Genomic DNA, 13,033 nt, shown 5'->3' with positions numbered 1-13,033 from the left:
CCTCTTTAGTTTCTCCGTTTTCAAGCAACAGAGTAAGATAGTTGTCATCAGCTATATTCATAAGCTAATATTCTTATTTCTTAACAAAAGGGATCTCCATATTGTGTGAAGTAGGGCAGGAATCTTCATACTTTCTGCCAGTGAAAATATCAACTCCAATAATAGTTGCCTTTGCATGACCATGTTTACCGGCCTTGCATGTTGTCATTTCAGTAACTTTACAAGGGAAACCTCTTAGCATAGCATAACCGTTTTTCTTAATATTACCAGCTTGCATAGGATAGGTATAAGAAGAACCAGCTTCTCCTTATTAAAAGTTTTCTTCGTCAGACATTCGTAAGTTTTTTTTTAATAATTATGCAAAATTTTAATTTATTTGATTGATTTATGTGTTTATTATAAAATGAAATAAAATCTGGTTGATTATATATAATAAACTCGATAACAGAATATAATAATTCTTCTTTATCTTGTCTATACTTTTCAGGTATATTTTACTTTAATTAATTTATCTAATTATTGCATTAATATTCAAATTTATTAAAAATTATTAATGAAAAATTAATACTTTTTGAATGGAATTTAATTTTTTATAATCGAATATTTTAAGTTAAAAGTATGTTAATTTGTAAAAATATAAATGTTTTAAATTTATTCTGATATTATTTTTATTTCATAAAATAATTATTTGAATTTGTTTAACAACATAGTAATATAAAAAACACAATATTTAAACATAAATTGCGTAAATTAGCTTTTTGATAATGAATTTATTTAAATTTTGTTGTCAGAAGAATTTATTATTACTGATATCAATTAAAAATTAAATTAATAAACATCCAAAAATAGTAATTAAAAAATAGATGAAACATATTTGTATTAATCATTTAATTAAAAGGATATTTTTTTATTTATCTAGTAGCCACTTTAACTCACTTTTTATTCTATCAGAAATAAGAAATTCTTTCTTAATTTATGAAATATACAGATTTTAATTAAATTTCACATAAATATCAGCAATATCTAATATCAATAAGTAAAAAGATTAATTAATACGTTGACTTCCATATGAAAGAATTTTCTTTTTCTGACAAAAAAAAGGAAATCTATTATTAAATTTAAATTAAAAATAATTTTTGTTAAAACTTTTTTAGAATAATTTGATATGTTAATTTTAAAGAAAATATTTTTTATATTTTTATTGTTGCATTCATTTTTATTTAATTCAAATAAAATATTTATATTTATTTTGATAATAGAAAGCTGATGATTTGAAATGCGAACGATAGAAAAAATATGAAAGTTCAATAGATAAGTTAAAAATAAACAATGATTAATCTTAATTGATAATAATAGCTTATAAATTATCATATCTTTTCTCATTCTTCACATAATTAAAATCATCAAAACTCTTAATTAAATTATTGAAAGCTAAATACAAATTAAAAAACTTTTAAATGTCTGGCAAAAAACATTATTAATAAGGAGAATCTGGTTCTTCTTTCACATACCCAATGTAAGTTGCTAATGTGAAATAAAATGACTATGCTATACTAAAAGGTTTCCCTTGCTTAGTGACAGAAATTACAACTGGTAAGGGAGGAAAATGTGGACATATAAAGGCTTATATTATTGGAATTGATATTTTCACAGGCAAAAAATATGAAGAATTATGTCCAATTTTGCATAATATTGAAATACCATTTGTAAAGAAATATGAATTATAATTGATAGGTATATCAGATGATGATTATCTCACTCTTTTGATTGAAAACGGAGAAATTAAGGAAGATATTAAACTTCCTGATGATGAACCACAATTAGTAGAAAAACTCAAAGCAGATTTCGATAACCAAAAAGATATAATTGTTTCTATAATATAAGCGATGGGATAAGAAAAAGTTATTTCTTACAGAGAAATAGTTAATTGAAATACATCATTCTACATATCTTCTTTCTTTTTATACTTCTCACAATAATATAAATAAACTTTTTATTATAAATTATAAATTAGAAATTAAATTTATTTTATATTTTTTTAACGCATTTTACACTAAAATTTATTAATAAATTAAAAAAAAATATTTATTTGCTGAAATTCATATTATATAATAATATGTGATTTAATTAGCATATTAGTATGTTTTTTTATTGTTATGGGTATTTATTTCAAAGTAATATAAAAAATAATAATTTTGTCAATTATTCATTTTCTAAATAATATTTAAATGTATGGATTTAAATGTCAAAATAAATTTAAAAAAATAATTTTCATTATTTTTAAGTAATAAAATTGAATATTATTTAGATAATAAAGACATTTATTTATTTATTTATTTATTTATTTATTTTATCATTAGGCATTTCAATAATAAATAAAAAAATCAAATTTTTATTTAAACCTAAATTATTTGAAGAGTTCATTTTAATTAATTAATATGCTTTGATATAATTTAGTAGTTCCTTAATAATTATTATAATATAAAGAGAAAAGTGAAGTCTTGACAGATTTTTTCAACTCAATTTTTTATAATTTTTTTACAAGTATATTAAAAAATTTAATAGAAAAATCATAAAGATTGATATAAATTAAAATGATTAATATTATTAATTAAATTCTATTACAAAATTATTTATTTTTATAAAAATAATATTCAAACGAATCAGCCATTCAAAAAAATAGTGATCTCAATTTACTAAATTTTTGAATGGCATTTGATAATATTGTCAAAGTCTTTTTATTTGATAAATAAATAAATAACAATTATCATTCATTTAATAATATTTGTTAAACTAATATGCATAAAAAAAATATGATAGAATATCTTAAAACATGTATTAAAAATAGATTTCTTAAATTACTGCAAATTTATTAAATTCAAAATACTACGCATAATTCATAAAAATAATAATTTTATATAAAAATATTTTGAATTAATTTATATTATTTTTTTGTGGATATTAGTTTTAATCTGAAAAATGTATTTTTCAATTAACTATTTCTCTGTATGAGATCATCTTTTCTTATCCCATAGCTTAAATAATAGAGATAAGAATATCTTTTTAGCATTCAAAGTCACTTCTCAGTTTTTCCACCATTTGTAACTCATTTTCAGGAAGTTTGAGATCCTCTTTAGTTTCTCCGTTTTCAAGCAACAGAGTAAGATAGTTGTCATCAGCTATATTCATAAGCTAATATTCTTATTTCTTAACAAAAGGGATCTCCATATTGTGTGAAGTAGGGCAGGAATCTTCATACTTTCTGCCAGTGAAAATATCTACTCCAATAATTGTTGCTTTTGCATGACCATGTTTACCGGCCTTGCATGTTGTCATTTCAGTAACTTTACAAGGGAAACCTCTTAGCATAGCATAACCGTTTTTCTTAATATTACCAGCTTGCATAGGATAGGTATAAGAAGAACCAGCTTCTCCTTATTAAAAGTTTTCTTCGTCAGACATTCGTAAGTTTTTTTTTAATAATTATGCAAAATTTTAATTTATTTGATTGATTTATGTGTTTATTATAAAATTAAATAAAATCTGGTTGATTATAATAAACTAGATAATAGAATATAATAATTCTTCTTTATCTTGTCTATACTTTTCAGTTATATTTTACTTTAATTATTTATTAATTTATCTAATTTTTGCATTAATATTCAAATTAATAAAAATTATTAATGAAAAACTAATACTTTTTGAAAGGAATTTAATTTTTTATAATCGAATATTTTAAGTTAAAAGTCTGTTAATTTGTAAAAATATAAATATTTTAAATCTATTCTGATATTATTTTTATTTCATAAAATAATTATTTGAATTTTTTTAACAACATATTAATATAAAAAACACAATATTTAAACATAAATTGCGTAAATTAGCTTTTTGATAATGAATTTATTTAAATTTCGTAAATTAATAAACATCCAAAAATAGTAATTAAAAAATAGATGAAATATATTTGTATTAATCATTTAATTAAAAGGATATTTTTTTATTTATCTAGTAGCCACTTTAACTCACTTTTTATTCTATCAGAAATAAGAAATTCTTTCTTAATTTATGGAATATACAAATTTTAATTAAATTTCAGATAAATATCAGCAATATCTTATATCAATAAGTAAAAAGATTAATTAATACATTGACTTCCATATGAAAGAATTTTCTTTCTTTAACAAATAAAAGGAATTCTTCCATTAAATTTAAATTCAAAATAATTTTTGTTAAAAGTTTTTTAGAATAATTTGATATGTAAATTTTAAAGAAAATATTTTTTATATTTTTATTGTTGTAGACATTTTTATTTAATTCAAAAAAAATGTTAGTATTTATTTTTATAATAGAAAGCTGATGATTTGAAATGCGAATGATAGAATAGATATTAAATTTCTTTAGATAAGTTAAAAATAAACAATTATTAACATTAATTGATAATAATAGCTTATAAATTATCATATCTTATCTCATTCTTCACATAATTAAAATCATCAAAACTCTTAATTTGATTACTGAAAGCTCTTTACAAATTAAAAAAATTTTAAATGTCTGACTATAAAGATTATTAATAAGGAGAATCTGGTTCTTCTTTCACTTATACGATGTAAGCTGCTAATATTAAGTAAAATGACTATGCTATACTAAAAGGTTTCCCTTGCTTAGTGACAGAAATTACAACTGGTAGTTTAGGATGTGGACGAAAAAAGGTTTTTATTTTTGGAATTGATATTTTCACAGGCAATAAATATGAAGAATTTGGTCCAATTTTGCGTAATATGGAAATACCATTTGTAAAGAAATATGAATTATAGTTAATAGGTATATCAGATGATGACTATCTAACTCTTTTGCTTGAAAACGGAGAAATTAAGGAAGATATTAAACTTCCTGATGATTAACCTCAATTAGTAGAAAAACTCAAAGCAGATTTCGATAACCAAAAAGATATTATTGTCTCTATAATATAAGCGATGGGATAAGAAAAAGTTATTTCTTACAGAGAAATAGTTAATTGAAATACATCATTCTACATATCTTCTTTCTTTTTATACTTCTCACAATAATATAAATAAACTTTTTATTATAAATTATAAATTAGAAATTAAATTTATTTTATATTTTTTAGCGCAAATACACTAAAATTTATAAATAAATTTTATAAAATATTTATTTGCTGAAATTCATATCATTTAATAATACATGATTTTAATTAGCATATTAGTATGTTTTTTACTTGTTATGGGTATTTCAAAGTAATATAAAAAATAATTATTTTATCAATTATTCATTTTCTAAATAATATTTAAATGTATGGATTTAAATGTCAAAATAAATTTTAAAAAATAATTTTCATTATTTTTAAGTAATAAAATTGAATATTATTTAGATAATAAAGACATTTATTTATTTTATCATTAGGCATTTCAATAATTAATAAAAAAAATCAAATTTTTATTTAAACCTGAATTATTTGTAGAGTTCATTCTAATTAATTAATATGCTTTGATATAATTTAATAGTTATATAATAATTATTAAAATATAAAGGGAAAAGTGAAGTCTTGACAGATTTTTTCAAATCAATTTTAAAAAATTTTTTTTACAAGTAAGTATCAATTTTGAGCCTATTGGCCCTATAATGATATGATTATAAATTCTCTAAAAATGACTTTATATAAAAATATTTTTGAATTAATTTATTTTATTTTTTGTGGATATTAGTTTTAATCTAAAAAATATATGATTTATTTTTCAATTAACTATTTCTCTGTATGAAATGATCTTTTCTTATCCCATAGCTTAAATAGTAGAGATAAGAATATCTTTTTAGCTTTCGAAATCACTTCTCAGTTTTTCCACAATTTGTAGCTAATCGTCAGGAAGTTTAAGATCCTCTTTAGTTTCTCCGTTTTCAAGCAAGAGAGTGAGATAATTGTCATCATCTATATTCATAAGCTAATATTCTTGCTTCTTAACAAAAGGGATCTCCATATTGTGGGAAGTAGGGCAATAATCTTCATACTTTCTGCCAGTGAAAATATCAACTCCTATAATCGTAGCCTTTGCATGACCATGTTTACCAGCCTAGCATGTTGTCATTTCAGTAACTTTACAAGGGAAACCTCTTAGCATTGCATAACCATTTTTCTTAATATTACCAGCTTGCATAGGATAAGTAAAAGAAGAACCAGCTTCTCCTTAATAAAAGTTTTCTTCGTCAGACATTAGTAAAGTCTTTTGTTTTTAATTATGTAAAATTTTAATTTATTTTGTTGATTTATGTGTTTATTATAAAATGAAATAAACTTAGTTAATTATAATAAACTCGATAACAGAATATAATAATTCTTTTTTATCCTGTTTATATTTTTCAGTGATATTTTATTTAAAATAATTTATCTATTTTTGCATTAATAATCTAGTTTATTAAAAAATTAAAGAGAAAAGTTAATATTTTTTGAATGGTGTTTTATTTCATATTATCGAATATTTTAAGTTAAAAATCAGTCAATTTTGTTAATTTGTAAAAATATAAAGAATTTAAGTCTATTTATAATATAATTATTTGAATTTATTTTATAGCGTGATAAGATAAATAGCAGAATATTTAAACATAAATTGCGTAAGTAAGCTTTTTATAATCAAATTAGTTTAATTTTGTTGTAAGAAGAATTTATTCTGACTGATATTAAATATAAATTAAATTAATAAAAATCCAAAAATAGTAATTAAAAAATATAAGTAATTTATATCTATTTATAATTTAATGAAAAATATACTTATATATTTATTTATTTCGTATCCACTTTAATTCGCTTTTTATTCTGTCAGAAACAAAAAATTCTTTCTTAATTTATGAATAAATACTAATTTTAATTAAATTTCACGTTCAACCTTTATTTTTATGATCAATAAAGAGAGCCATTCCATAATACCAATAAACAAAAAGATTAATATATTTATTTCCATATGGAAGAATTTTCTATTTCTGACAAAAAAATGAAGGCTTTTCTTAAATTTAAAATCAAAATAATTTTGTTAAAACCTTTTTAGAATTATTTTATATGTAAATTTGAAAGAAATTTAAAATATTGTTATATTTTTCTCATTTTATGAATCTTTATTTCATTCAAACAAAATATTTTTATTCATTTTTATAAAGAAAGTTGATGACTTGAAATGTTAATGATTTAATAAAATATTAAAATTCTTTTAAATTATTAAGGCTAGAAGAAATTATTTCAAAATTATTAATAAAATAACAAGTAAAATTTAAAAGTAAGAATTAAATATAATATTTTATTATACAAGATCAGTTTAAAATATAAAAGAATTACTCTTAACTGATAATACTAGTTTAAAAATGTTCATATTTTATATCATTTTTCACATAATTAAATCATCAAAACAAACAAACTCTTACTTAAACTATTGAAAGCTAAATTCAAAATAAACACTTTTTAAATGTCTGACTACGAACATTACGACTAAGGAGAATCTGGTTCTTCTTTAACTTATCCAATGTAAGCTGGTAATGTTAAAAAAAATGGATATGCCATGCTAAGAGGTTTCCCTTGTAGAGTTACTGAAATGACAACTTGTAAGGCAGGAAAGCATGGACACGCAAAGGCTACTATCATTGGAATTGATATTTTCTCAGGCAAAAAATATGAAGACTCATGTCCAACTTCACATAATATGGAAATACCATTTGTAAAGAAACATGAATTCTAATTGATAGATATATCAGATGATGACTATCTCACTCTTTTGCTTGAAAACGGAGAAACCAAGGAAGATCTTAAACTTCCTGACGATGAACCACAATTAGTAGAAAAACTTAGAGCAGATTTCGATAGTCAAAAGGATATTCTTGTCTCTATAATATCAGCTATGGGATAAGAAAAAATTATTTCTTACAGAGAAATAGTTAATTGAAATAAATCTTTCAATTGATCAATCATCTTTTTTTACTTCTTCTCACAAGATTAATATAAAATACAATTTTTGGTTTTAAATTTTAAATTAAATTAATTAAATTTATTTTATATTTTTTTAAGTCTGTTTGAATTTTACACTAAAATATTTAAATAATTTTTACATGATATTTTTTCTTTGCTAAAACTCATATTATTTAATTATTGATGACTTTAATTAATTAGCATATTTCATTGTTTTTCTTGTAATAGGTATTTCAAAATAATATTTAAAATAATAATTTTGTAAAATATATTTTTTCTAAATAATATGAGAATTTATGGAAAAAAATATATGTCACTATCAATTATAAAAAAATAATTTTAATTATCTTTTAGTAATAAAAGTGATCATTATTAAGATAATAAAGATATTTATTTATTTTTTCATGAGGCATTTCAAAAACAAATTAAAATAATCAAATTTTTATTAAAACCTAAATTATTTGAAAATTTCATTCTAATTAATTAATTAATTTGCTTTGATATTTTAATAGTTCTATATATTCATAAATAATAATTATTTGTTAGTAGGAAAATAAATAAATAGCTAATAAGATTAACAAAAAATTTATAAAAAGCTAAATTTAAAAAATAAATATTAATCAGTTAACTAACTAACTAAATAACTGAAAGATTAAAAATTATCTAGCTGAAGAATTTAGATTTTCTTAAAATTTAGAAGCGGATTTTTTAATTAGTGCGACAAAATAGCAGCAAAAAAAAGCTAACACATCAATAAGAATAAGGAAGATAAATAAAAAGAAACTCATTCAAATTATTTATTATATAGAAAGCAAAAGCAATAGCATTAAAATAGATATAGTATTGAATTTATATATATAAATGGCGATTCTTCGATTATTATGGTTTTTTATAAATAAATTATTGTTGGAAATAATAAATTAGATTTTAATTAATTCAAACTAAATATTATCAAAAAATGGGTGTTAATATAGGAGAATCTACATTATATTAGAATGGTACAAAGTAAATAAGTATATTTAAAAAAGAAAATCAATAATTTTTTTTAATTAGTCAAAATTATTAATTTCTGATCATAATCAATTAATAAATAAATAATCAAAGAAATATAAATGGGAAACAGCTAAAAAAAAAGGAAGTAATAGAATAACTCTTAAAATATTCTATAAGAAGTATCCATCATTATTTATTTTATTTATTATTATTAAATCTTTTTTTTAAACAAACAGTTAATGAAATCCGACTTGAATGCTCAAACTCATATTGACTTACAATTAAAGTAAGAAATATATATATATATAAATATTTATTCATTCATATTTAATGATAAATTTATCAAAATAAGCAATATTTTTTTTAATAAAAATAAATATTTTTAAATTTTTTATCTTTTCTATTACAAAATTAAGAATAAATAAAATTTCATTCATTAATTTATTCATAAATTAAATTCTTTTATTATTATTTATAAAATAAATAGAAATTGTACTCTTAGTAACAAATAAGTTGCTTAACTTAACAATTGTTTAGTATAATGCTAAAAATTAGAATCTTTAGTACTAAATCTTAAGTAATCATTTAACTTTATTATCTTAAATTACATAATTACTTTTTTCTATCAATCTAATATTTAGTAAGGAAAATATTTCAGATGATTAGATAAATTAATTATTTGCTCAATATCACTACATAAAGGATTTTGTTGAAACTGGTAATAATGTGAGGTAAATAACTATATTTTTATTTTAATAAATCTTAATATATTCAACAAATTGTTTAATAAATTATAACATTATTTTCTTACTCTAGTTATTTCTACCATTTATACAAATTTTATAGTTTGAATCTTAAATTATATTAAATAAAATATTAATTTATATGTTAATTTAATAATTTAAATTAATTAACATAGTTATAATTTTATTTTATTTAAATAGCAATGATTAAATATACACCCAAATTTTGTTTTTCCTAAATATTATTTACAAAAAAAAACATTATGATCAAGAATTTAGGTAAAATAGAACTAACTAACTATTCGTATTTAATTGATTTATTTTAATTTGAAAGATTAAATGATATTTAAGGTTAAGGAAATATTCTATTAGAAGAAACTATGAGCAATCTAATTAATCTTAACAGTTTATAGCTAAATTTAGAGTATAATTTATTTATTTTTTAATATAATTAAATTCATCTTTAAAAACTCATTAAAAATTTTCAATATCTAAACTAAATTATTTTCAAAAATAAATAAAAGTGGAAATTAATTAGGAGATGGAGGTGCTGCTTGGATTTGCAAAGTATTATGTAGATGCAAAACACTTAATAACTTAAATCTGCAGCTTTGGTAATTTTATTTAAATTATATTTAGCACATTCAGTTATATTTATTGTAAGCATATAAACATTAAAAATCTTTTTTTGGAAAGGAAAAATAAAATAGGTGACAGAGGGATATCGAGTATTGCAGAAGGTATTAGTAGTTGTGCTAAACTCACAACTTTAACTTTAAATGCAGTGTAAACTTTATTGATTATTTTTTATATATTAAAAAATTATTTTTCAATATTATTTTATAATTAATTGTAAATAAAAACTTAAAAAAGTGAAAATTTATTTGGAAAAGAAGGTGCATTTTCTATAAGTACGACGTTAAGTAGTTGTAAAATGTTGACTCATTTAGATATTAACCTCTCGTAATTCATTTTAGTTTTTTTTAAGGGGAAATTTAAATTAATTGTAAGCAGTTTAATAAGTTTTTAATCAATTTATCCTTAAACATTTTTTAAGTTGTCAATAATTTTTATTTATATATCATTTTATGTTTTATTAGTAACAATTTAATTGGAGAAGAAGGAGCATCATCTATTTGTATATAATTAGGCAGATGCTAATTACTTGAGAATTTAAAATTGATACTCTAGTAATTTTTATTTTTCATTTTTACAAAATTTAAAAAGATTTTAATATTTTTATTTTTTTACAATTTTAAAATGTTTTAAATTAATCGATTAAAAGATGATAAATTTATTTATTAGCATATTATTTTTTATTACAAAAGTAATAATTAAATTGGGGATGGAGGATTATTTTGTTTTGGAACAGCATTAAGTAACTTACAGTTACTTATTAATTTAAAACTTTGTCTTAGGTAATTTTAATTTTACAATTAATTTTGATGATCTAAAAAAACTTTATGAAATTTTTATTTTTGAGATTAGCTTAAAATAATTAACTTATTTGTTAATAATTTGATTTATTTTATTTGAAAAGGGAAAATAAAATCTCTGATAAAGGAGCACTGAACATTGGATTAGGTTTAAGTAAGTGCAATCAACTTAAGAATTTAGATATTCGAATAGAGTAAATAATCTTTTTTTATTATTTAATAAAAATAAAATTAAATATATTAAGTTTTAATAAAATGTCTTAAATTTTTTAATTAAACGTGATTGCATTTATAAAAGCAAAAATTAAATTGGGGAGGATGGAGCTTCAACTATTGGTAAAGCACTTGGTAACTGCAAGTTCCTAACTAATCTCAAATTTTATATTGGGTAAATTTTATTATATTTATTTATTGATAACTAAAAAAAGCTTGAATTATTTTATATATTTTGATTTAAATTTCAAAACACATTTAAATAGTTAATAAATTGATTTACTTTATTTGAAAAGGAACAATAAAATTGGTGATAAAGGAGCATAAGATATTGGATTAGGTTTGAGTAAATGCACTCAACTTACAAATTTAGAACTTGGGATAAAGTAAATTTATTTGGTTTATAACTTTTAATAAAATTATGTCAAAGCATTTTATTAAAACTGAATTAAAAAATAAAATTTCTTAAATATTAATTAAACGTGATTTTAATTTATAAAAGCTAAAATTAAATTGGGGATGATGGAGCTTCTACTATTGGTAAAGCACTTGGTAACTGCAAGTTCCTAACTAATCTCAATATTTTACATTTGGTAAAATTATATGTTATTTATTTATTGATAACTAAAAAAAGCTTGAATTATTTTATATATTATGATTTTAATTTCAAAACAAATTTAAATAGTTAATAAATTGATTTACTTTATTTGAAAAGGGACAATAAAATCGGTGATAAAGGAGCATAAAATATTGGATTAGGTTTGAGTAACTGCACTCAACTTACAAATTTAGAATTTGGCATAAGGTAAATTTATTTCGTTTATAACTTTTAATAAAATTATGCCAAAGCATTTTATTCGAACTGAATTAAAAAAACTTTTAATTTATAAAATGTTTTAAAATTTAATTAAACGTGATTTTAATTTATAAAAGCTAAAATTAAATTGGGGATGATGGAGCTTCTACTATTGGTAAAGCACTTGGTAACTGCAAGTTCCTAACTAATCTCAAATTTTACATTTGGTAAAATTATATGTTATTTATTTATTGATAACTAAAAAAAGCTTGAATTATTTTATATATTTTGATTTTAATTTCAAAACAAATTTAAATAGTTAATAAATTGATTTACTTTATTTGAAAAGGGACAATAAAATCGGTGATAAAGGAGCATAAAATATTGGATTAGGTTTGAGTAAATGCACTCAACTTACAAATTTAGAACTTGGGATAAAGTAAATTTATTTGGTTTATAACTTTTAATAAAATTATGTCAAAGCATTTTATTCAAACTGAATTAAAAAAAACTTTTAATTTATAAAATGTCTTAAATTTTAATTAAACGTGATTTTAATTTATAAAAGCTAAAATTAAATTGGGGATGATGGAGCTTCTACTATTGGTAAAGCACTTGGTAACTGCAAGTTCCTAACTAATCTCAAATTTTACAATATTTATTTATTGATAACTAAAAAAAGCTTGAATTATTTTATATATTATGATTTTAATTTCAAAACAAATTTAAATAGTTAATAAATTGATTTACTTTATTTGAAAAGTGACAATAAAATCGGTGATAAAGGAGCATAAAATATTGGATTAGGTTTGAGTAACTGCACTCAACTTACAGATTTATTATTCTCTATAAGGTAAATTTATTTCGTTTATAACTTTTAATAAAATTA

The 13,033-nt window shown here is 20.0% G+C and overlaps 8 protein-coding genes across 8 annotated transcripts in view; 5 read left to right on the top strand and 3 right to left on the bottom strand. All coding sequences in view use genetic code 6, as the record gives it.

Annotated features, from left to right (window-relative positions):
* Nucleotides 1-334, bottom strand: part of TTHERM_01318480 (eukaryotic translation initiation factor 5A) — a gene marked incomplete at both ends in the record, with an annotated part of 555 nt that extends 221 nt beyond the window's left edge. The window contains one exon of the mRNA XM_001024749.3: nucleotides 1-334. This exon is cut by the window's left edge and continues 221 nt beyond it. Coding sequence (XP_001024749.3) covers nucleotides 1-334 — 334 coding nt within the window.
* Nucleotides 335-1,457: 1,123 nt separating this feature from the next.
* TTHERM_01318470 (eukaryotic translation initiation factor 5A) lies at nucleotides 1,458-1,931 on the top strand (the record flags this gene model as incomplete). Its single annotated transcript, XM_001024748.1, has 1 exon — nucleotides 1,458-1,931. One exon carries the CDS (start codon nucleotides 1,458-1,460, stop codon nucleotides 1,929-1,931), a length of 474 nt encoding a protein of 157 aa, XP_001024748.1.
* Nucleotides 1,932-2,988: 1,057 nt separating this feature from the next.
* Nucleotides 2,989-3,462, bottom strand: TTHERM_01318460 (eukaryotic translation initiation factor 5A; the record flags this gene model as incomplete). The annotated part of the gene is made up of 1 exon (XM_001024747.1): nucleotides 2,989-3,462. One exon carries the CDS (start codon nucleotides 3,460-3,462, stop codon nucleotides 2,989-2,991), a length of 474 nt encoding a protein of 157 aa, XP_001024747.1.
* A 1,085-nt stretch (nucleotides 3,463-4,547) lies between these two features.
* Nucleotides 4,548-5,018, top strand: TTHERM_01318450 (eukaryotic translation initiation factor 5A; the record flags this gene model as incomplete). The annotated part of the gene is made up of 1 exon (XM_001024746.1): nucleotides 4,548-5,018. The coding sequence occupies one exon, from the start codon at nucleotides 4,548-4,550 to the stop codon at nucleotides 5,016-5,018; it is 471 nt and encodes a 156-aa protein (XP_001024746.1).
* A 735-nt stretch (nucleotides 5,019-5,753) lies between these two features.
* Nucleotides 5,754-6,227, bottom strand: TTHERM_01318440 (eukaryotic translation initiation factor 5A; the record flags this gene model as incomplete). The annotated part of the gene is made up of 1 exon (XM_001024745.3): nucleotides 5,754-6,227. The coding sequence occupies one exon, from the start codon at nucleotides 6,225-6,227 to the stop codon at nucleotides 5,754-5,756; it is 474 nt and encodes a 157-aa protein (XP_001024745.1).
* Nucleotides 6,228-7,466: 1,239 nt separating this feature from the next.
* TTHERM_01318430 (eukaryotic translation initiation factor 5A) lies at nucleotides 7,467-7,940 on the top strand (the record flags this gene model as incomplete). The annotated part of the gene is made up of 1 exon (XM_001024744.1): nucleotides 7,467-7,940. The coding sequence occupies one exon, from the start codon at nucleotides 7,467-7,469 to the stop codon at nucleotides 7,938-7,940; it is 474 nt and encodes a 157-aa protein (XP_001024744.1).
* Nucleotides 7,941-8,367: 427 nt separating this feature from the next.
* TTHERM_001318424 (hypothetical protein) lies at nucleotides 8,368-9,036 on the top strand (the record flags this gene model as incomplete). Its single annotated transcript, XM_012800198.1, has 2 exons — nucleotides 8,368-8,586; nucleotides 8,644-9,036. 2 exons carry the CDS (start codon nucleotides 8,368-8,370, stop codon nucleotides 9,034-9,036), a joined length of 612 nt encoding a protein of 203 aa, XP_012655652.1.
* Nucleotides 9,037-9,075: 39 nt separating this feature from the next.
* Nucleotides 9,076-12,762, top strand: TTHERM_01318420 (translation initiation factor eIF-5A family protein; the record flags this gene model as incomplete). Its single annotated transcript, XM_001024743.2, has 18 exons — nucleotides 9,076-9,135; nucleotides 9,193-9,242; nucleotides 9,444-9,533; nucleotides 9,598-9,687; nucleotides 9,901-9,978; nucleotides 10,034-10,123; nucleotides 10,224-10,313; nucleotides 10,396-10,485; nucleotides 10,573-10,662; nucleotides 10,800-10,889; nucleotides 11,028-11,117; nucleotides 11,240-11,329; nucleotides 11,434-11,523; nucleotides 11,645-11,734; nucleotides 12,064-12,153; nucleotides 12,282-12,371; nucleotides 12,494-12,583; nucleotides 12,713-12,762. Coding segments are annotated over 18 exons (1,498 nt in total), but the record flags the coding sequence as incomplete, so codon positions are not given.
* Nucleotides 12,763-13,033: the final 271 nt, after the last annotated feature.

Source organism: Tetrahymena thermophila, assembly GCF_000189635.1.
Source record: "Tetrahymena thermophila SB210 genomic scaffold scf_8254375, whole genome shotgun sequence".
In the NCBI taxonomy this organism is placed as follows: domain Eukaryota; phylum Ciliophora; class Oligohymenophorea; order Hymenostomatida; family Tetrahymenidae; genus Tetrahymena; species Tetrahymena thermophila.
Note: the sequence above shows the minus strand (reverse complement) of the source record. Positions and strands in the feature narration are given on the sequence as shown.